The sequence below is a fragment of the Pygocentrus nattereri genome, chromosome 1 (genome assembly GCF_015220715.1).
Source record: "Pygocentrus nattereri isolate fPygNat1 chromosome 1, fPygNat1.pri, whole genome shotgun sequence".
NCBI classification, from domain to species: Eukaryota; Metazoa; Chordata; class Actinopteri; order Characiformes; family Serrasalmidae; genus Pygocentrus; species Pygocentrus nattereri.
The window spans coordinates 32,198,744-32,223,170 of record NC_051211.1 but is presented as its reverse complement, the minus strand read 5'-3'; the positions used below and the strand labels follow the sequence as shown (position 1 = coordinate 32,223,170).

The window sequence follows — 24,427 nt, the reverse complement described above, 5'->3', positions numbered from 1 at the left end:
TGCTTTGTTGTTTTCAATTACGTCTTTTGCCCTTCCTTTTGGTACTTCTGCTCATTGTTTTGACCTGGACTCTGACTACACTTTGTTTTCTGCCCCTTTTTGCTTCGGTTGGTTGTTTTCATTGAACCACTATCACTATCATCCACAAGGATCTGGTTTTCTGTCAGCATGTTACAATATGTATGTATGTATGTATGTATGTATGTATGTATGTATGTATGTATGTATGTATCTATCTATCTATCTATCTATCTATCTATCTATCTATCTATCTATCTATCTATCTATCTATCTATCTATCTGCAGTCTCCACAGAAATCTCACTTCAAACCACCTCTGTCGTGCAGTTGGTGGTACTGAATCTTTTCTCTAAACAGCTTGTTCCAGCTCATCCAACAGATGTTCATTTGGATTATGTTCAGGTGCTGCTGCATTATATTGAATTCATTACCATCATGAAGCCATTCCTGTGGTGGGTACTTTTCTGTTGCGGAATCCTTTTACAGTCATGAAGAGTTGTAACAGGGAATGGTGAATGTCTGAGCAGAGTTGCTTTCATTGACTTTAGAACTCAAAATCATTCACAAACACAAGTAGCCTAAATGTCCATTAGGCACTGTATACACTACAGAACATATATATATATTGGAAGAGTTAACCCCGCGTTAGTTACATTAGCCTCGTAGTTCCAGTGCAAAACTAATGTAGGAAATTCCAGACACCAAACATGTCTATCAATTAGGTTTAACATAGTTAATAAGCTTTGGAACTCTGAAACCTTCCTTTTCCACTTGTGAGCCACTGAATGGATTTTTTTTTCTGAAAGTGCTATTCATTCACAGCAAATACAGATAAAACTCACTACACTGAGCATCTGAGCAGCGTCTTTGTTCAGCCTCTGAGCAAACTAAATCATGAGGTTGTTCCTAAACATCTGATGTATGATTGTCCTGTGGGGTATTTGCTACAGCTTGTAAATGGAGTCTTTGTCACAATATGGTGTTGATTTGAAAATGTAGGCCAGGCATCAAATGATTCATTCAAACCTTTCACCACCGCCTACGGAGAAGAGCACCGCTGGCACACCAGAACCAACAAACAACTCAAAGAACACATCATATTGGCTATTCAACAAACACACATCACACACCTCAATGAAATCCACTCACTGAGCCCACTAATGGTGAAAAAGCTCCAATCCTGGCCTACAACCACTGCTATTCTGAGTGTAGGTTTCCTTGCGGGACTCATTAGCTTCTTATCTCTGTGAACAGTCCAAGGCGTTACCGGGATACGCTGGAGGACTGATCTGCTATTTCAATCCCTCAATGTGTAAACAAGCAGAGATGATGGTGGACTGTGGTTGATATGCTCTCCAAAGGGTAATGGAAGAAGAAACAGCTTCACTTGCTCTGTAACTTTGATATGAATTTGGCCCCATGCTAGATGGAAAATGCTCCTGGGGGAGATGATCATAAGTGGTCTACATCATTTGGTTTTACAGTGGACATTCCAAAATCTTGTCTGGTAAGCAACAGTTTTTTTTCATTAGATTGTCTCAATTGCTTCGCCATATTTTCTGTATTTTCTGTCAGAATAATAAAGAATAGTGTCAGTATGACTATCCTGAAAAGGTTTCTCTACTTCGTTTCTCATTGAAACATTAACTCCACACAAATATACTGAAAAATATAGTTTACAGAAAATAGTTTAAATTTAAATGCAAAACTGCTTAAAATTTGTGATTTAAATGTCAGTTGCATCTGAAATTTTTGCTTATTCATCCGGAAGAGCATTTGTGATGTCAGACAATGATGTTGGCCAAGAGGGTCTGGCTTGTAATCTCTGTTCTCTTTCATTCAGAAGGTGTTCCATGGGGTTGAGGTCAGGGCTCTGTGCAGGCCAGGCAAGTTATTCCACACCAAACTCATCCAACCATGCCTTTATGGACCTTGCTTTGTACACTGGGACACAGTCATGCTGGAACAAAAAATTATTTCCCAAACTGTTCCTACAAAATTGGAAGCACAGAATGGTCCAAAATGTCTTGTTATGCTGAAGCATTAAGATTTCCCTTCACTGGAAATAAGGGCCGAGAACAACCCCTGGAAAACAACACCATAGCGTTATCCTTCCTCCACCAAACCTTACAGCTGGCACAGTGCAATCAGGCAGGTAATGTTTTACTAGAATTCTGCAACCCCAGTCCCATCCATTAGACTGCCAAATAGAGAAGTGTGATTCATCACTAGTCCAGTGGTGTTGTGCTTTGCACCACTCCATCTGACGCTTGACATTGTGCTTGGTGATATAAGGCTTGCATGCAGCTGCTCAGCAATGGAATGTTAATGCAGGTGACATTTATGCAGCACTAGGTAACCCTGCTCTTTAACTTTACGTGGGCTGACAAAACTGACTTGCTGTGGGTCTTAAACATTTCCACTTTCAGTAATACCACTCACAGGTGATTGTGGAATATGTAGCAGGGGGGTGGATTTTGGGGACTGACTTGTTGCAACAGTGGCATCCTATGCTGAAGTTCGGTGAGCTCTTTAGAACAATTCACTCTTTCACAAATGTTTGTAAAGGCAGACTGCATGGGTGCTGGATATATATCCATACAGTATATACAGTATCTCACAGCATCTCACAAAAGTGAGTACACCCCTCACATTTCTACAAATATTTTGTAATATCTTTTCATGGTACAAAATTATAGAAATGAAACTTGGAAATAACCTTACAGTGAACATGTCCAAATTTTGCCCAATTGTGTCATTGTACCACCCTGATGTCATGTGATTTGTTAGAGTTACAAGGTTCCAGGTGTGAATGGGGAGCAGGGCTGTGTTAAATTTGGTGTTTTGGGTACAATTCACTCATACTGGCCACTGGATATTCAACATGGCACCTCATGGCAGAGAAAGATGCCTAGGCTGTAAGAAGATCGCTAACACCCTGAAACTGAGCTATAGCACGGTGGTCAAGGTCATACAGCGGTTTCCTAGGATAGGTTTCACTCTGAACAGGCCTCGCCAGGGTCGACCTCAGAAGTTGAGTCCACGTGTTCAGCATCATATGCAGAGGTTGGCTTCAAAAAACAGATGCATGAGTGCTGCCAGCATTGCTGCAGAGATTAAAGAAGAGGGAGGTCAGCTTGTCTGTGCTCAAACCATATGCCGCACAATACATCAACTTGGTCTGCATGGGCGTTGTCCCAGAAGGAAGCCTCTTCTGAAGCTGATGCCCAAGAAAGCCCACAGTTTGCTGAAGGCAAGCAGTCCAAGAACATGGATTACTGGAACCATGTCCTGATAAACTTGTTTGGCTCAGATGGTGTCCAGCATGTGTAGTGGCACCCTGGTGAGGAGTATCAAGTCTCTTGAGTCTATTGCCTACAGTCAAGCATGGTGGTGGTGGCATCTTGGCCTGGTGCTGCATGTGTGCTGCCAGCACTGGGGAGCTGCGGTTCATTGAGGGAAACTTGAATTCCAACATGTACAGTGACATTCTGAAGCAGAGCATGATCCCCTCCCTTCGGAAACTGCACCGCATGGCAGTTTTCCAACACAATAATGACCCCAAGCACACCTCCAAGATGACAACTGCCTTACTGAAGGTAAAGTTGATGGACTGGCCAAGTATGTCTCCAGACCTAAACCCAATTGATCACCTGTGGGGCATCCTCAAGCGGAAGGTGGAGGAGCGCAAGGTGTCTAACATCCACCAGCTCCGTGATGTCATCATGGAGGAGCGGAAGAGAATTCCAGTAGCAACCTGTGCAGCTCTGGTGAATTCCATGCCCAAGATGGTTCAGGCAGTGCTAGATAATAATGGTGGTCACACAAAATATTGACACTTTGAGCACAATTTGTACATGTTCAGTGTGAGGTGGACTCACTTTTGTTGCCAGCTATTTAGACATTAATGGCTGTGTGTTATTTTCAGAGCTGTACACTGACTACTTTAAGTTATATCCAAGTTTAATTTCTAGTGTTGTCCTATGAAAAGATATACTAAAATATTTGCAGAAATGTGAGGGGTGTACTCATTTCGTGAGATACTATATATATATATATATATATATATATATATATATATATATATATATATATATATATATATATATATATATAGTATCTCACGAAATATATATATATTCTCCCCGTGTCTGCGTGGGTTTCCTCCGGGTTCTCCGGTTTCCTCCCACAGTCCAAAGACATGCAGTCAGGCCAATTGGACATGCTAAATTGCCCCTAGGTGTGAGTGTGTGAGTGACTGTCTGTGTCTGTGTGTCTGCCCTGTGATGGACTGGCGACCTGTCCAGGGTGTATCGTGCCTTTCGCCCGAAGACTGCTGGGATAGGCTCCAGCACCCCCCCGCGACCCTGACGGAGAAGCGGCTTGGAAAATGGATGGATGGATGGATATATATATATACGCTGCTCAAAAAAATAAAGGGAACACTTAAACAACACAATATAACTCCAAGTAAATCAAACTTCTGTGAAATCAAACTGTCCACTTAGGAATCAACACTGATTGACAATCAATTTCATATGCTGTTGTGCAAATGGAACAGACAACAGGTGGAAATTATTGGCAATTAGCAAGACACACTCAGTAAAGGAGTGGTTCTGCAGGTGGGGACCACAGACCACTTCTCAGTACCGATGCTTTCTGGCTGATGTTTTGGTCACTTTTGAACGTTGGTGGTGCTTTCACACTCGTGGTAGCTTGAGACGGACTCTACAACCCACACAAGTGGCTCAGGTAGTGCAGCTCATCCAGGATGCCACATCAATGCGAGCTGTGGCAAGAAGCTTTGCTGTGCCTGTCAGCGTAGTGTCCAGAGGCTGGAGGCGCTACCAGGAGACAGACCAGTACACCAGGAGATGTGGAGGAGGCCGTAAGAGGGCAACAATCCAGCAGCAGGACTGCTACCTCTGCCTTTGTGCAAGGAGGAACAGGAGGAGCACTGAGCCCTGCAAAATGACCTCCAGCAGGCCACAAATGTGCCTATGTGTCTGCACAATCGGTTAGAAACCGACTGCATGAGGGCCCGACGTCCACATACCCCCGTGTGCTCACAGCCGAACACCATGCAGGACGCACGAACACCAGGATTGGCAAATTCGCCACTTGCGCCCTGTGCTCTTCACAGATGAAAGCAGGTTCACACTGAGCACATGTGACAGACGTGACAGAGTCTGGAGACGCTGTGGAGAGTGATCTGCTGCCTGCAGCATCCTTCAGCATGACCGGTTTGGCAGTGGGTCAGTAATGGTGTGGGGTGGCATTTCTTTGGAGGGCCGCACAGCCCTCCATGTGCTTGCCAGAGGTAGCCTGACTGCCATTAGGTACCGAGATGAGATCCTCAGACCCCTTGTGAGACCATATGCTGGTGTGGTTGGCCCTGGGTTCCTCCTAATGCAGGACAATGCTAGACCTCATGTGGCTGGAGTGTGTCAGCAGTTCCTGCAAGATGAAGGCATTGAAGCTATGGACTGGCCCGCCCGTTCCCCAGATCTGAATCCGATTGAGCACGTCTGGGACATCATGTCTCGCTCCATCCACCAACGCCATGTTGCACCACACTGTCCAGGAGCTGGCGGATGCTTTAGTCCAGGTCTGGGAGGAGATCCCTCAGGAGACCATCTGCCACCTCATCAGGAGCATGCCCAGGCATTGTAGGGAGGTCATACAGGCATGTGGAGGCCACACACAATACTGAGCCTCATTTTGACTTGTTTAAAGGACATTACATCAAAGTTGGATCAGCCTGTAGTGTGTTTTTCAACTTTAATTTTGTGTGTGACTCCAAATCCAGGCCTCCATTGGTTAATAAATTTGATTTCCATTGATGATTTTTGTGTGATTTTGTTGTCAGCACATTCAACTTTGTACAGAACAAAGTATTCAATGAGAATATTTCATTCATTCAGATCTAGGATGTGTTATTTGTGTGTTCCCTTTTTTGAGCAGTATATATATATATATATATATATATATAGTGAGTAAGAAAGAGAAGAACAAGATGGAAAGAGAGAGACTGTATCAGGTGTAGGAAAATAAAAAAAGCATGTTTTCTTGGAAGAAAGGAAAGATCATCATTCAACGTCATACTTTCCTAAAGAAAAAGCTCAGCATGAGTGTTCACCTGGCACAGGTCTGAGTGTGTGTGTGTGTGTGTGAAGGAAGAGATTAGCTGTGTAATGTGGCTATGCTAGCACACCATCCAAAGGAACAAACATTAGCAGCTATTAATAACAGCCCACTGCAGAGCAAAGGAATACCTCTCTCTCTGTTACCATGGCGTCTGGAGCTGATGACATCACAGAGGAGCATGCAGAGATGAAAGAAAGGGGATTCTTGAGAGAGAGAGAGGGAGAGAGAAAGAGAGAGAGAGAGAGAGAGAGATGGGGAGAGAGAAGGCACCTAAAGGGAGAGAGACAAAGACAAAAGAGATCTAAAGAAAGAAGGGAAAATGAATTAAAGCTAAGAAAGGAGGGAAAAATTGTGGAGGAGAAGGGAGGGCAAAAGAAAAGAGGAAATGAGAGAAATAGACAGTAAACAGAGAGAGAGTGAGGTCAAGAGAGAGAGAGAGAGAGAGAGGGTGTCTATACCTCTATATTATTGTTCATATTATTAAAATGGATTGTTCATCTACATGTTTATTATAACATTTGAAAATATGTTTATTTTCATCTATAGATACAGCTGTACGCAAAAGTTTGAACACCTCTAGTCAAATTACATGTTTTGTTGATTCTCTACATGAAAATAACTTAACACACTCTCTACAGAGAACATACTGACACTTTTCTATACAGCTTAGTGTGCAATTTCTGTTTATTTGCTGAGATTAACATATTAAACACACAAAAATGTAAATATACAATATAAAATGTGCCATGACATTTGCACAGGCCACATTTTATGTTTTATTTTTTCCCTACACTGTGTTAATTGTGCATCAAAATGTGCAGATGTGTGTTCACTGTAGAGGATGTGGCAACTTATATTTTCACTTAGAAAATCAATAAAACATGTAATATGACAATGGGTGCCCAATTTGTGCATATGATGGTACATAATCATATAGCTGTTTATGTAGATACATCCACTGCAACACTAGTATATTTCTATGGGTGCATTAGTCAGTGACAGTGGAAGCATTATTGTCTCAATAGTCCAAAGTGCCATCGATTGAGCAGATCAATACTGATTACAGTTAACTGAATCAGTGGGGAACAAATGGAAAGGCTAATGCGTGTTGTCCTCTACATTTGGTTAAAGAGCACAGTAAACCCCTCTGCATCACATTTAGAGATGCTACAGCAGCCCACAACAGATTTACAATCAACAAACACTTCATGTTAATGCAGAAGCATTTCCGTTTTTGTTTCATCACCCATCTCTCTAGTGCAAAACTAAAGAAACAGACACCGAACCTCAAACATTGGCTGACCGAATATATCTGTGGTGAAGGGGTGGGGGTAATGGGGCTCTGTAATTTCATATTTTCACTGAAATGTCAATTAAATGAATGCATTTAATTTGTGTTTCAGCTGTTTGATTATTGGCAGCATGAAACAGAACTGTGATATTTCACATCAGGCCAGTATGTTATTAGTTGCCCGTTTGTTTGTTATTTATGAGAGTCACTTGCTCTTTAAGTGGAGAGCTCCATCACAACAGACAGTAGAGGCTAAATATGACATAAGATTTAATGCTCCATCACAAATTAGACTCATACCGTAAGCCAAGCAGTGTTCAGGTCACTAAACCTAACTGCAGATTTGGCCTTTAAAACAGTTGGCTTGTCACCTCCACTGTATTTCTAATAGGAAATGCTCTCTCTCTCTCCCTCCCTCCCTCTCTCTCTTCTTCTGTTGTTCTTACAGTCTCTCTTCCTCTCTCACTGACTTCTTTCTAAATATCTTTCTCTCTTTCCCTCTTTGCTCTCGCTCTGTCTCTTCCTCTCTGTTTCCTTTTCTTTATTTCCCTTTCTCTCTTTCTCTCACTATCTTTTTGCTTCTCTGTTTTTCCTGCCTCTCTTTCTGTCTTTTCTTTATCTATCTTTCTCTTTTTCTCTCCTTCTGTCTTCCTCTTACTGTCTGTTTTTGCCTCTCTCCTTCTTTCTGTATCTTTCTCTTCCCCTCTGTGTTCTCTCTCTCCCACTTTCCTTTTCTTTCTCTCCTTCTTTTTTCTTTCTCTCTTTCTCTTATCTTTTTCTTTTTCATTTCTTACTCTCTTTCTCATTTCCTCTTTCCTCTCTCTCGACAGTCTGTGTTTATGTGCATTAGGAATTTGCTGTATGTGGGGTAAAGAGGATAAATGATACAAACTCTTTGGAGAAGATGAGACTGGACTCTGTTTGTTTGTTTGTTAGATCCAGAGACACAGAACAATGGTGCTTTTATTGGTGTGTCATCACTGTGTGTTGTGGGGGTGGAAGGGGACTTCTGTTCTATCAGTGTTGCGGCACTGCTGTATGTGTTGTTTGCATTTAACACCCTTAACAATTTATTATAAAACACACATCAAATGTGCTAGACACATTTCTCCACTTACACACACACACACACACACACACACACACACACACACACACACACATACACACACACATTCACATATCCAGCTGATATGAATGGTATTACACAGTCACTCTTTTATGCTTGGTGCTTTGCAAATGTTAGTGATGAACAAAGACTGATGTGTACACAATTATTAACAACATGACCACAAATCAAGCATTTTCCAGGTTGGTAAAGCACTTCCCTCAAAATACACTCTCTCATACGTGTTTGATCACACAGTCACGCCTCACTGTCACTGAAACAGTTGGCAGATTTGACCATGCAGCCTTGATGAGTAAGGGCCCTTGTCTCTAAATATAGTCCTGTTCTGGCCAATTTCCTGAGTCTATTCATAACTCCATTGTTAGCAAGAGTGCTAAGCCTCGGTCTATTAGCAAGCCATGTGAGAATAAGCTGATCAGCTTTAGGAACTTCCTATTCATACACTTCCAGTCCTTCAGTTTGTGCCAGTGTTTCCCAATCCGGCTCTAGCAGTGCTCCCATCCTGATCGGTGTAGTGTTTTCCTGCTTCAAGGCACCTGAATCAACTCATTACCAACTACTAGTAATTAAAGTGACCTAAACAACAAAAACAATGCAAACAAAGGAAAACAAAGATTCTAAATGGACAAAAAGAAAAAAATCCTAAAGCTTTCAACAATTCACTGAACCAAGAATAAATAACAGTAAAATAGTAATGTTATACTGTGACTTTAAAAAACCAGCCATTAGGGGTGTACTTTGTGTACTTCTGGTGCCGGTCCCAAGCCCAGATAAATGGTGAGGTTTGCGTCAGGAAGGGCATCCAGCGTAAAACTTATGTGAAAAGTATCATGTGGCTCATAAATATGTTTGCCATACCGGATCGGTCAAGGCCCGGGTTAACAACTACCGCCTCCAGTGCTGTTGACCAGCAGGGTGCCGGTGGAAATGGGACTACTGTAGGTCGAAGACCATCAAAGAGCAGAGGAGGAAGGCGGGTTAGAAGCCAGCGAGAGAGAAGGAAAGGCAGGAGTGTGGAGGTTAGAGTAGGGACTCTGAACATAGGGACAATGACTGGTAAAGGCAGAGAGCTTGCAGACATGATGGAGAGAAGGAAGGTAGATATTCTGTGTGTCCAGGAGACCAGATGGAAAGGAAGCAAGGCCAGGAACATTGGAGGTGGATTCAAACTGTTCTATCATGGTGTAGAGAGGAAGAGAAATGAAGTAGGGATAATCCTAAAGGAACAGCTTGGGAAAAGTGTTCTGGATGTAAAGAGAGTGTCAGACAGGATCATGAGCCTGAAGTTGGAGGTTGGTGGTGTGATTTTGAATGTGGTCAGTTCATATGCACCACAGGTTGGTTGTCAGTTAGAGGAGAAAGAGGAATTTTGGAGTAAGATGGATGAAGTGGTAGATGGTGTCCCTAGAGAGGAGAGATTGGTGATTGGTGCAGACTTCAATGGACATGTTGGTGAAGGGAACAGAGGGGATGAAGAGGTGCTGGGTATGTATGGTGTGAAAGACAGAAATGCAGAAGGTCAGATGTTTGTAGATTTTGCAAAGAGAATGGAAATGGCTGTGGTGAACACGTATTTTCAGAAGAGGGAAGAACACAGGGTGACATACAAGAGTGGAGGGAGGTGCACACAGGTGGATTATATCCTTAGCAGGAGATGCCACCTAAAGGAGATTGGAGATTGTAAAGTGGTACCAGGGGAAAGTGTAGCAAGGCAGCATAGGGTGGTTGTATGTAGAATGAGATTAGAAACAAAGAAGAGGAAGAGAGTGAAGACAGAGCCAAAGATTAGATGGTGGAAGCTGAAGGAGGAGGATGGTTGCAGGCAGTTCAGGGAAAAATTGCAACAGGCCCTTGGGGGCAGTGAGGAGCTACCTGAGGACTGGGAAACTACAGCTAAGGTGGTGAGAGAAACTGGCAAAAATGTGTTGGGTGTTTCGTCTGGTCAGAGGAAAGAAGACAAGGAAAGTTGGTGTTGGAATGAGGAAGTCCAGGAGAGTATTCAGAAGAAGAAGGCAGCTAAGAAAAAGCGGGATAACCAGAGAGATGAAGGAAGTAGGCAGGAGTACTGTGAGGCTAGACGCGTAGCAAAAAGAATGGTGGCAAAGGCAAAGGCTCAGGCCTATGATGAGCTGTATGAGAGGCTGGACAGTAAAGAAGGAGTAAAGGACTTGTATCATTTGGCTAAACAGAGAGATAGAGCTGGAAAGGATGTACAGCAGGTTAGGCTGATAAAGGATAGAGAGGGAAATGTACTAGTGAGTGAGCAGAGAGTGTTGAGTAGATGGAAGGAGTACTTTGAAGAACTAATGAATGAGGAAAACGAGAGAGAGAAGAGGACAACGGGGGGAGAGATAGTGGATCAGGAAGTGCAGAGAATTAGTAAGGTGGAAGTGAGGGCAGGTTTAAAAATGATGAAGAATGGAAAGGCAGTTGGTCCAGATGACATACCTGTGGAGGTATGGAGATGTTTAGGAGAGAAGGCAGTGGATTTTTTAACCAGATTGTTTAACAAAATCCTGGAGAGTGAGAGGAGGATGCCTGATGAGTGGAGAAGCAGTGTACTGGTCCCCATTTTTAAGAACAAGGGTGATGTGCAGAGCTGCAGTAACTACAGAGGTATGAAGTTGATGAGCCACACCATGAAGGTATGGGAAAGAGTTGTTGAAGCAAGCTTAGGCGAGAGGTCCAGATCAGTGAGCAGCAGTTTGGTTTCATGCCCATAAAGAGAACCACAGATGCAATTTTTGTGTTGAGAGTGTTGGTAGAGAAGTACAGAGAAGGAAGGAGCTACATTGTGTCTTTGTGGATCTCGAGAAGGCATATGATAGGGTGCCAAGAGAGGAACTGTGGTACTGTATGAGGAAGTCAGGTGTAGCTGAAAAGTATGTTAGGGTGGTGCAGGACATGTATGAGGATAGTGAGACAGTGGTGAGGTGTGCAGTTGGAGTGACAAATGGTTTCAAGGTGAAGGTAGGGTTACATCAGGGATCAGCTTTGAGCCCCTTCTTGTTTGCAATGGTGATGGAAAGGTTGACAGATGAGGTCAGGCAGGAGGCTCCATGGACCATGATGTTTGCAGATGACATTGTAATCTGTGGTGAGAGTAGAGAGCAGGTGGAAGAGAATCTGGAGAGGTGGAGGTTTGCACTGGAGAGGAGAGGAATGAAGGTCAGTAGAGACAAGACAGAATACATATGTGTGAATGAGAGGGAGGCAGGTGGAAAGGTGAAGATGCAAGGAGTAGAGATCATAAAGGTGGATGACTTCAAATATCTTGGGTCAACCATCCAGAGCAATGGAAAGTTTAGAAAAGAGGTGAAGAAGAGGGTGCAGGCAGGATGGAGTGGGTGGAGACGGGTGTCAGGGCTGATGTGTGACAGAAGGATAGCAGCAAGAGTGAAAGGGAAGGTTTACAAGACAGTAGTGCGTCCTGCTATGATGTATGGTTTGGAGACTGTGGCTCTGTCTAAAAGACAGGAGGCAGAGCTGGAGGTGGCGGAGATGAAGATGCTGAGATTTTCGTTGGGTGACAAGGATGGACAAGATTAGAAATGAGCAGATCAGAGGGACAGTGAAGGTGGAGCAGTTTGGAGATAAAGCCAATCACTGTAATCACTATACAGTACTATACAGTATCCTGTACTTTTACATATCTGTAAAGGTATAGCTACACATAAGCCAGTAATTCATTTAAAATGTATCCATAAAAAACTGTTTATATAGGGTTAGGGTTAGTTAATATCAATTAACACATTTTTCCATTATGTTTTGCATCGTATATCTAAATACAACCCCACTCTGTCATTTTTCGTGACCTACCACTTCGTGGCTGAGTTGCTGTCGTTCCCAATTACTTCCACTTTGTTATAATACCACTGACAGTTGACTGTGGAATATTTAGTAGTGAGGAAATTTTACGACTGGATTTGTTGCACAGGTGGCGTCCGATCACGGTACCATGCTGGAATTCACTGAACTCCTGAGAGCGATCCTTTATTTCACTAATGTCTGTAGAAGCAGTCTGCAGGCCTAGGTACTTGGTTTTATACACCTGTGACCATGGAAGTCATTGGAACACCTGGATTCAATGATTTGGATGGGTGAGTGAACACTTCCGGAAATATAATGTATATAAACTTGTAATTTACACAAACATTGACCAAATGTGTTTTTCTGGCATTACCAATAAGCCATTTACATTTGTGTTGCCACTTCAGTGTCATACTTCATAAAGTTGTGTGGTATGACAAAAAAAAAAAGAATTAGACAATTAAATACATTAGATATGTAGGTTAGATTATATGCTTGCTATCAGGATAAAGGACCATGAAAGACACGGTGGGTTGTAAATGCTTTTTATTAGCAAAATAAGGGACATGAGTGTACAAATGTTTCCAAATGTTTTCACACAGAGTGAACACACAGAGAGTGGTGGCAATTATAATCCTCAACATTATCATTGTCTTCACTTGAAAGCCTTTGCAGATCCTTTAGCAGTAACTGTATGTATGTGCATGAGTGTGTAAGATGGCGGCTAGCTGTGGCCACTGGGATGGAGATGTGCATATACACACACGCCCACACACACACACACACACACACACACACACACACACACACACACACACACACACACACACACACACACACACACACACACACACACTCCTCAAATCTCTCAGTGTCTGTCAGTAACACACTCCTTCTGAAGCACCACTGGCTCTCCGTTTTCTAGTTTTGTTGCCATGGAGACATGGAGCTTGGGACCATCTCTCAGTTTCCAACATGAGACATACACGCACAAGTATATACACTTCATATATTTTCACATACACACACACAAATCCAATCCACTCTATCCCATCTTTTCTTTGTTGTTCACACACAAGCATAGTCATACACACTTATGCACCCTCATATACACTTACAATCATACACACTCAGACAGTTATACTTATGCATGTAATCATACACACCATCATATACACTCACAGTAATACACACCTACAGGTCATACACACTCACATACAGTCAAACAGACTCAATTACATACTCATAAACTTACATAGTCATACACACATATACAGCCATATGCACACACAGTGTATTTTATACACTCACATACAGTTATACAGACTTACAGTCATGCACTTACATAGGCATACACACATATACATTCAACTACAGTCATACACAATTTCATACACCCATTCAGTCATATAGACTCACATACAGTCATGTGCACTCATACACACAGTCATACACACACATGCAGTTATACACTCACATACAGTCTTACACACTCATGCACAGTCATACACACTGTCATATGTTCAGTTACAGCCATACATACACAATCTCATACATACTCACATACAACCATACACACTCTCATACAATCATACACACTCTCCTAAAGCTCTTATATAAGGGCTGGTCCAAACAGCATTTTACAGGCTTCAAATACTCGTAGGTATTTCTGATCGAGTATTCCAAAATCCCCCTTGAAAACAATAAAAATTTACATTTCACTATCAAACATAATTTTAAATATGTTCAGAACATGCTGTTCAAAATATATCCAGTAGATGTCAATAATGTTTTAATAGTCTGCTGTATGTTCCTAGGATACAATCTATGATTGCAGTCCTCTTGTTCAAAGACAGCTTTAATGACTCTGGTTTTAATTCAGTCATGTATCTAGATGCTAAGGGTGTAATAAGTTATTATAATCATTTCATTCATTACGATCGTGGCTTTTGTTCTGTTTTAGTTCATTATTATTATTGTTGTATTCTATCAAGTTACTTTATTTGGATAGTTTGCCAATCTTTATCATGGAAAGCAGCTGTACAGGCAACACACATGCCTAGTTTAGCTCAGTCATAGATGAGCTTCAGAGAGCGGAGCGGAGGACTGAGGACACTTCGGAGCTACAAGCTGGTCTGAATGTAAGGAGGACTACCCTGAAGGCAGCTCTTGCAATCATATGAAATTTGACAGTACTAAAGTCAGCTGCGGTGTCAGCAGAGTACACGCATAAGTATCGCTATACTTATGTATTTAAGACGATTCATCAAACTTGCTTTGCCTCCATGGTGCACCAGCCTCCTATCACAAATCTTGCACTGAGCATTTTTCTTATCATATAATTATTCTTATCCCACAGGTGCCATTTCTGAGGCATCTTTGCTCTTATAGCTTCAGCAGCTATGTCTGTTGTGCTGAGGCAAAGTGATGTGGATAAATGACAAATTTATAATGCATTTAACTTAATAGGCTGTAATTAATATATTTGTCATATAATAAAAATAACTGTTCTATTTTATTTTTTTTTAAAGAAGAAGAGGCTTTCAGATACCAAATAAAGAACCGAGAACCGAGTACTTGAGCAGTCAAATTATTCGGGCCAACCCTATCTGATATACGTACACACACTCATACACACTCCTATAGACACCACCAGTCAAAAGTTTGGATAGACCTACCCATAAATCTGGTTTGTCTTTCTTTTTAATTGTTTTTTTGCATTTTAGAATAATAATGAAGACATAAAAATGATGAAACAGTTCCTGGAATCAGAATAAACAGCCCACCCTTTGTCATTACGATACAAATGATTATGAAATGCGATGATGAGAACAGATTTTCCACTCCTTAACTTTTAACAGGAAACACACAGTAATTAGGATGACAATCATTGTGGCTCCATCTCTATTTTCCACCTGAGTAATGAATGAAAACTATAAAAATTCAGTTTAAAATGAATTTTACAAATCATACATAGAAATCAATTTTAATATTTATCTTAGTATTTTAGGACTTAAAGACCTTTAAGCATAAGCCTGTAGATTAAAATGTCTTTAGAAAAACTTAAAATCGTACAATCATACATAGGTGTGTTCAAACTTTTAACTAGTCGTGTACTCATACATGCTTTTATACACTCACATATAGTCATTCACACTTATATATGCTCATACACACTTTTACGTAGAGTAGGATTTGCGTTCTAGTACGCAGTAGGATTTTTTACATTTTGGACATTGGTAGATATTCAGCAAGCAAAAATTCAAACATGAGACAAATACTGCAGAAACACATGCCAAGGCACAAAGACCCAACAAACTGGACAGATTAAAAACATCCTCCTCTCCTTTCTTAATATCCACCAGGACGGGGGACAAAAACATTGCCAGCAAAAGTGAACCTTGTCCAAAAAGGGAAAGTATGATTAAATACAAGTCCTTTGGTCAAAAAAAAAAAAGTGGTCAAAAACATAGCATGGCTGTGACAGCAACAGTTGTACAAACATCTGATGATTTTCTCTTTTTTTTTCCTTTTTTTCTTTTTAAAGGTGCTACTGTTTAAAATGTCCCGAGAAAGAAGCATAAATAAAGTGGACAAACGAGACCCAATGTACAGCACTGGTCCAGGAGAACTGCTCTCCAAACACAAGTTCAGAACTGCAGTCCAACATTAATACACATCAAAATGGACAAATTCTGCACCTACACAGAGAGAGAGAGAGAGAGAGAGAGAGAGAAAGAGACAGAGAGAGAGAGAGAGCGAGAGAGAATATATGTTTATATGTATATATTCCAACTTTCAATGGAATGCACTTTTGCAGCACTTCTATTGGTCCATTCATTATGAAATTCTGAAACACTGTAAAGGGCAGGTGGCGATTTCAAATTATATCAAAAATCGCAAATTACAAAAATGGAGATGTAAGTTTTATCAGTGATATAAATAATCTGTCTTTTGCTATTCTATTTACATGTAACTAGGCTATACTTTACATAAAATTAAAAGTAATAATCAATTCCACACATTTACATAATTCATTTCATTTACATTTGACTCACAGACTGTATGTTCAAGAAGGTAAAGAGGTTGAGAAAAGAAAATGAGAGAAGAGAAAAGAAGAGAAACAGAGAGGAGGAATTAAGAAACCAGAAAGGGAAATTAAGCAAGGAAAGAAGATAAAAGAAATGACAGAGTACAAGAGAAGAGAAGGAGAAAAAGAAGAAAAAGAAGTGAAAAGAAGACAAATTTAAAAAGAGAGGAGAACAGAACTGATGAAGAGAGCAGAGTGAAAAAATGAGAAGAAAAAGGGAAGGAGAAAACAACAGAAGATAGAAAAGAAAAGAATTCAGGAGACAAAAAGGTAAGAGAAATGAGAGAAGAAGAGAGTTCATTACGGCCTCATTGATATTCAGTTCAGCTCTCAGAGGGAAAACAGAACGGTGCTCAACTACTCTCACTAATCCGACTTACATCTAAACAACATGTCTTCATTTAAATAACAATGCAGCGCATGCTTCTCTCTTACACACACACACACACACACACACACACACACACACACACACACACATATATCTACTGTACAGCAAATGCAATAAGGGACTTTTTTATTTAACGTGGGTGGAAATCTAAAGTGGTACTTAGATGAAAACATAAATAAAATAACATCCATTTATGCCATATAATTTCTCTGAGCTCAAGCTTGCACACACATACATACACTTTCATTGCTAGCACTGACTGCTATTCACTAATGAATAAGTGTATATGATGTGACTGAAATGGATCCTTATTTTTATTTTAGCAGTGTTAGGTACGCTGCCCGTTTTCCTCGTAGAGCCAAGTTGAGTCTCAAGTTTCTGAGGTGCAAGTCCGAGTGGAGTCTGGGGTCTCTGAGGTACAAGTCCAAGTGGAGACTTGAGTCAAGTCTTCTGTCTTTGAGGTGCAAGTCTGAGTCAAGTCTTGAGTCCGACATGCGATTCTATGTGGAGACTTGAGTCTTTGAGGTGTGAGTCTGAGTGGAGTCTTGAGTCTGTGGGGTCAGAGTGGAGTCTTGAGTATCTGTGGTGTGAGTCCAGGTACAGTCTTCAGTCCCTTGAGTCAGCTTGAGTCCAAGCTGAATCACAAGTCTCTGAGTCTCTGAGGTGCAAGTCTGAGTCAAGCCTTGAGTCTCTGACGAGCGATTTCTGGGGTCCGAGTGGAATCTTGAGTCTCTTATGTGCAAGTTCAGGTGTAGTCTCAAGTCTACTTGAGTCAGAGTGGAGTCTTGAGTTTCTGAGGTATGAGTCTGGTCAAGTCTTAAGTCTCTGATGGGCAATTCTAAGTGACGTTTCATATCTTTTAGATGCAAGCCAAAGAGGACTCTCAAGTTTCTGAGCTCCGACTCTGAATGGAATCGCTGATGTGTGAGTTTGAGTAGAGTCTCAAGTGTCCAAGATCAAGTGGAGACTTACATTTACATTTTACATTTATGGCATTTGGCTGACACTCTTATCCAGAGCAACTTACAATTTGATCATTTTACACTGGTAGGCGAAGGTGGTGTTAGGAATCTTGCCCAAGGACTCTTATTGGTATAGTGTAGGGTGCTTACCCAGGTAGGGGATTGAACCCTAGTCTACAGTGTAGAAGGCAGAGGTCTTACCCACTACACTACACCAACCACCTCTGAGGTGCAAGTCCCAGTGAAGTCTCAAGTCTTTAAGGTGCAAGTAGAAGTTTGAGTCTGAGTTGTTTTGAGTTTGAGTCCTCCAAGCAGAGTCTTGAGTTTCTGAGGTGCAAGTTCGAGTGGAGTCTCAAGTCAAGTCTTGTGTCATTAAGGTGCAAGCGGAGACTTGAGTCTAGTCTTGAGTCTCTGGGGTCCAAATTTGTGTGGATTCTTGAGTCTCTGGAGTGTGTGTCGAGCCTCTAGACACTGGGACATTAGGGTCTGAGTGGAGTTTTGAGTCGCGTTTCATGTCACTGTGGCTTAGTTTTGTATCTTTAGAGGAAAACATTTCCCAAAAGCATCCCACTACTAAAAACCTGGCAGGTTTTGACCTGGCTACAAATAATGCTTAGCAAGTTGTAAAGAAATGTGATCTATAACAATCTTTGGCCACAACAGATAGTGAACTAGCTAGCATACTTGCTATCGAAACTATGCCAAACATTTCATTTTTTTCATGAAGGTTTATCTACAAAGAAAGGCATGTTATTAGAAGCCATGTCAAACCTGACAAACGGTAGATTACTGTACTGTCATGAAATAAAGGTGTAGTCTAATCAAAGTTTCCACCATTTTTACAGCTATTTAGTAAACTATATAGTTCCCTCCTCTAAAGCAGAACAATAATGAGACAGTGAATTTCCATTTTGGTCACAGTTTTTCATGGTTCGTTGAATTGTTCCCTAAAGATTCATAATCAAATAGAACTGCTGTGATTCACACAGACATACATATCCACCCCAACTCTTTCTCACACACACCATCTCACCAGACTTCAGAGAGTGTCTAGAAGAGTCCGCAGTCTTTCAGGTTGTTTTTGATGATGACATCAGTGACAGCATCGAAGACGAACTGTACATTTTTGGTGTCGGTGGCGCAGGTGAAGTGTGTGTAAATCTCTTTCGTGTCTTTACGCTTGTTCAGGTCCTCAAACTGACACTGGATATATGCAGCCGCCTCTTCATATGTATTGGAGCCTGTCAGGTATAAAGTCATTTTACCACTTAAAAAATTTGTTAAACACCTAGTGGGTCATTATCTATTTATTTATTTCTGCAGAATTTAGTTTTGTAATAAAAGCAGTAAAAGCTAAAAATCAAATTTACACAAATTACACTTTAGGCCACTTCCCCTATTGACAAAAGTGAACAAAAGTGCAAGCAAAATTCAGATTTAATAAACTTCATGAGTCTAGTACAGTTTAAATCTGCTGCCGGAGGAGCCATGTCCCTGTTTATAACAATGTAATGATCAGTTTCAGTGTGTAGAACATGGCCTTCCTGTGTGATACTATAGTTTCTATCACAGTATAAGAGACACACAAGGTTTCCTTTCTGTTGGATGAACTGTATTTTTTTCAGTGAACATGCAAGCTCATTCAAAGCCCAGTTTAAACAGGTAATACTTTTGTTTAATGATGTGCCTTAAAGTTTATTTAACAATAAAGCATGACTTGTGAGACTTATTGCCCTCTTAATGTGTTGTTCAGAAAGTAGTTTGTGAAACTGTCTGAATAAAAATGTACTAGTTCAATCAAATGTAATACTTAAATCATATTCTTTACACTTCAAATAAACAGAAAATAGTTAATAAGACAGCAGAAATTGCCTTTTTTGCATCAATATCATGTAATGCTACAGAGAAAAACATTGTTTTAATCATTTATTATTTAATCATTTCATCAGAAACACTAAGCACTGCTGTTATAAAACTTAATATAAATCTATCTACTAGCATAAGTCCAGTAAATTAAGAAATTCTTCTGTAATAATCTTTAGAATATGTTTATTATTCATGAATGCAGGTATTGTAGAGGCTGAAATTTTTGGTTCTGAATGTATAAAAAAACTAATTTTGAGAAAAAAACTGCATTACCAAGTGAGATATCAAAATATGCACTATTTCTTTGACAGCTGTTGATAGTGAAAAGGAAATAGGCATATTTGAATATGCTAATTAGATTCTTTGGGAAACAAGCTTTTCAGTGATATACAGTGCCATGAAAAAAACTATCTTCCCAATTTCTTCCATTTTTCTTCTATATTTGTCACACTTGAATGCTTCAGATCATCAAACTATGTTTAATATTAGACAAAGATAATCTAAGTCAAGACAAAATGCTGCTTTCAAATGAAGTTTTCATTTATTGAAGAAAAAATGCTGTTCAGCCCTACCTGGTCCTCTGTGAAAAAGTAACTGCTACCCCCCAGCTACTAAATCAATAAAATTCAAATACCAAATTCAACTGACTGTTGGGTTCAATTAAACATCACTTAAATACAACCTGTCTGGCCATGTAATGCACGCTAGAAGGTCTGAAAAAGCAGCACATGATGCCACGTTCTAAAGAGATTCAAATACACACGTAAAACAAAGTCATTGAAATCGATCAGTCTGAAAAGGATTACAAAGCCATTGCTACAGTGTGGCAGAGCTAAGAATTCATTAAAGTTGACAACTTTTGGAGAATACATTTTCTGCTACCTTTGAACGTTTTAATTATTACTGTTTAGAGGAAAACATGTTACTGATGGATTTTATCCATAAAACTGAAAAAATGGAACCATAATCATAAGTTTGGTCTGTAGTGTCTTGCCTTAAAACAAGAAAAGTGACCTGATGGTGCAACAAGAGTAGATGCTAAGACACATAAAACACTGACTATGACTTACAACAAGAACTGACTATGACTTAAAACTAGTAAAAATGTCTAGAAATCTAGAAGGGAAATATTTTTATAACATCTTCAAAAAAATCTCCGAAAGAGAAATATGAGATATATTGAACAGATCTAAGTTGACTTCACTTGCCAATCATTTTTTTATAATGCAAGCAATGGATCTGAAGTAGTGAAAGAAAGAGTTGTTACCTGCGTATTCTGGGTAGCAGATGGTGAGCGGACTCTTCTTAATTTTCTCCTCAAACAGGTCCTTCTTGTTTAGAAATAGAATGATAGAAGTGTCTGTGAACCACTTGTTGTTGCAGATGCTGTCAAACAGTTTCATACTCTCATGCATCCGGTTCTATGGAGAGAGAGAAAGAGAGAGAGAGAGAGAGAGAGAGAGAGGGTGTTATGTATTGAGTTGCATGAAACAGATGACTCAATAGAAACGACAAAATTCTAGAAAAAACTAAAAACAATAAAGTAAAATAATACAGTACAAGTGCGTATGATGTAGATTTTTTTAAAATGATAAACATGCAACACTTGCATCAAACTACTTTTAAAAATATGATTGTTTTCTGATTTGGAGTTTTTAGTCAATAACAGCCCCTTTGGCAGATATTATTTTGTAAAGTGTTTCTATTCTTGATTTAGAAATTTTCTTCATTTTTTATTAGGAACTAATAACAGATTATATAACAGATTCTACTTCTGTAATATTATTGGTCCATCTTGCACACACAGCATGTTTAAGATCTATTTGGGGGCAGTTATGGGCTGGAGGTTAGGGAACTGGCCGTGACCGGAAGGTTGCCGGATCAATCCCCAGTGCCGACAGCACATGACCGAGGTGTCCTTGATCAAGACACCTAACCCCTAACTGCTCCCCAGGTGCCGTGGATAGGGCTGCCCACCGCTCTGGGCAAGTGCACCACAGCCATCCAGTGTGTGTGTGTATTCACTAGTGTGTATGTGGTGTTTCATTTCATGGATGGGTTAAATGCGGAGGTGGAATTTCCCCGTTTGTGGGATTAAAAAAGTATCACTTAACTTACCCACAGGCTTTAAATGATGTTCAAGTTAAAGGATTATTCCAAAAGCCCTGGCTTGTGTTTTTTGAAGTTTTGCATTTTGAGATATGTTGTAGATCACTGTCCTGTTGTAGAGGCCAGCTCTATATTCATATTCACTTTCCTGGCTGTCTCATTTGCTCTCAGAATTTGCTGATATTTAGCAGAAATTCATTCTTCCATCTACCAATGCAATGATTCCTGCACAAGGGGGGGCCCACATCCCACTCATCAGCCTGTTAGATTACACCCAAGGACAAAGAGTGGCTTGTACCAGTGGTTTTCATCGCCCAACCCGGCTTTATTGCTTTATCTATTACCTGCCCTAACACACCTTCTCCAGCTCATGTCAAGCTTTTCGTGATTGGGATCAAATGCGTTGGGGTCAGAAAATTCCTGAAACTATGAAGGGACTGAATTTGGAAGCCACAGGCTCTTACCATCTCTTCATCTTCAGCCAGCACCAGGTCATAGTCACTCAGAGCCACGCAGAAGATGATGGCCGTCACACCCTCAAAACAGTGGATCCATTTCTTCCTCTCTGATCTTTGACCTCCAACATCGAACATCCTATAGAAAGATCACTGTAACATCAACCCCTTAAACTGTATTGTTCTGTTATTAGTCTTAAGGCTTATTTTATCAACTACTAGAAATTATGACCAATTGCTATCAAAAATTATCACAATTAATTAACCCCTTACCATTCCAGGCATATTATTCAGTCGTTACAGGGACTTTAATGTAAACTAATGGAGTTACTCTTAGGTTATAGGCATGTGTAATAATACTTTGGGCACACCGGTGGGCCCATGGCTTGTTAAGGGGTTAACTGAGAGCACCACAGTGTTTTATACCCACATGAACAAAACAGTAAAAAACATTCTTATCCTCACTGTAAAAATGGTTTGTCAGTAAAACCTAAATGTATGTCATGTGGTAACAAGGAACTGAATTAGTTTTATTCAACTCAAAAGAACAAGTTGACCTCTTACATGGCCAGGTTTAAAGTTTTATTACACACTTCTATAGCCTAAGATTAGCTCAACTAGTTTGGACTGAAGTCTCTGTAATTACTGAATAACACACCTTAGGATATTATGAGATTTTAAGGGGTTAATATACCTGTTATCACAAGAAGAGATTTTTTAGGTTGGACCAAAAAAATGTTTTTATAGTGTTAGTGTAACTTATTAATTTATGTGTGTGTTTGTATTTAAGACATTTAAAAATGTAAAAAATGGACAAACCACAACAAATGAATCACAAACATCAGGCCATTTGTTCAGTTTAAAATGGTAACTACAAATCACAAAAAATACTCACCCACTACTTTATTAGAAACACCTAAATTCTGCTTCCACTTACTGGCCACTTTATTAGAAACATCTACCTTATAGGTTCAATATTGTTCATACTGTATCTGCTGCTGCACAACTTATCAGCCGCCTTATACCCCATTCATCATCGGTCAGTTTCTGACCACAGCACTGCTGTTGTCCAGTTATTTGGGTTGTGGGTCATTCTCAGCTCAGCACCGACACTGACATGTTAGTGGTCATGGTAGTGTGTGCAGTGCTGGTAAGAGTGATAATGAGAGTGATAATCAGACACAATGGTGCTGATGGATTGTTAAACACATCAGTAAACCACTGGATAGTTAGCATAAACTGTTTATCAACAGATGGGTTACAGTCTAACTGTGCACCAGCAAGGTGGAGCTAAAAGCTAGGGTGTTTCTGAGAAAGTGGCCAGGAAAAGTTATCTATTTTATATTTCCTCTATATCTACAATGTCCTCATTTTTCTGTAGTGCTCTCATAATCATCTCTCAGAAATTGAAATTTAAGAGCAGCATGTTCAGAGTCTGGAGCTAACAACCAAATATGGGCACTGAAACAACTTTGTCTTCCTGTCTATATTATCAGGAGGAAATGCTGAAACCCCAAAGCCACTTTAAACACTGTAAATAGGAAACTGTAAATGTCAGATTAGATCAAGTTTGTGTTCTAAACAGTACTTTGAATGTATTGCCAAAAGCTTAGACTGCAAACTTTATCAGTATTAAAGAATAATAAAACAACAAACTGAATATTTTAGAGTCTGTAAAAACACTGAACTGCAAAAGGAATTGACTAATATAAGAATAAACAATTAACAACACTACTACTTACTGCTACTTACCACTAATAATATTTCTGTAGCACTTTATTTGAGAGACACCTACTTCATTACACATGCATAAGCATTAAATAACATATTAAAAAAACAATACTATGTATCGTATATATGTCTTATGTACATAAGATTATGTTGACTTAAGGGCCCTTAAACTAAGGTAACTGACATTTTTTCCATTTATGACACTGTTATGAAGATCTTATAAGGCAGAGGCCTACTTACACACACCACACACAGCATCAGTTCTATGGACGACATGCTTCAACAATATTTGTGGAAATGATCACATGACTGATACAGTCTACTGTTCTTACCAACATACTTATGTAGCCTTCTAAATTCTATACCTTAGGATTAATGCTATTATTATGCATATTCATAAGAGTATTATAAATGTAAAGAATGTCT

The 24,427-nt window shown here is 40.0% G+C and overlaps 1 protein-coding gene across 1 annotated transcript in view; it reads right to left on the bottom strand.

Annotated features, from left to right (window-relative positions):
* Positions 1-12,926: 12,926 nt before the first annotated feature.
* gnai1 (guanine nucleotide binding protein (G protein), alpha inhibiting activity polypeptide 1) overlaps positions 12,927-24,427 on the bottom strand; it is a 41,940-nt gene continuing 30,439 nt past the window's right edge. Inside the window, exons 6-9 of the mRNA XM_017707587.2 lie at positions 22,280-22,409; positions 20,974-21,127; positions 18,874-19,081; positions 12,927-16,098 (exon numbers count right to left, since the gene is read on the bottom strand). Of these exons, the coding sequence (XP_017563076.1) occupies positions 18,891-19,081; positions 20,974-21,127; positions 22,280-22,409 (475 nt within the window). The 3' untranslated portion in view covers positions 12,927-16,098; positions 18,874-18,890. The remainder of the gene's footprint in view (positions 16,099-18,873; positions 19,082-20,973; positions 21,128-22,279; positions 22,410-24,427) is intronic.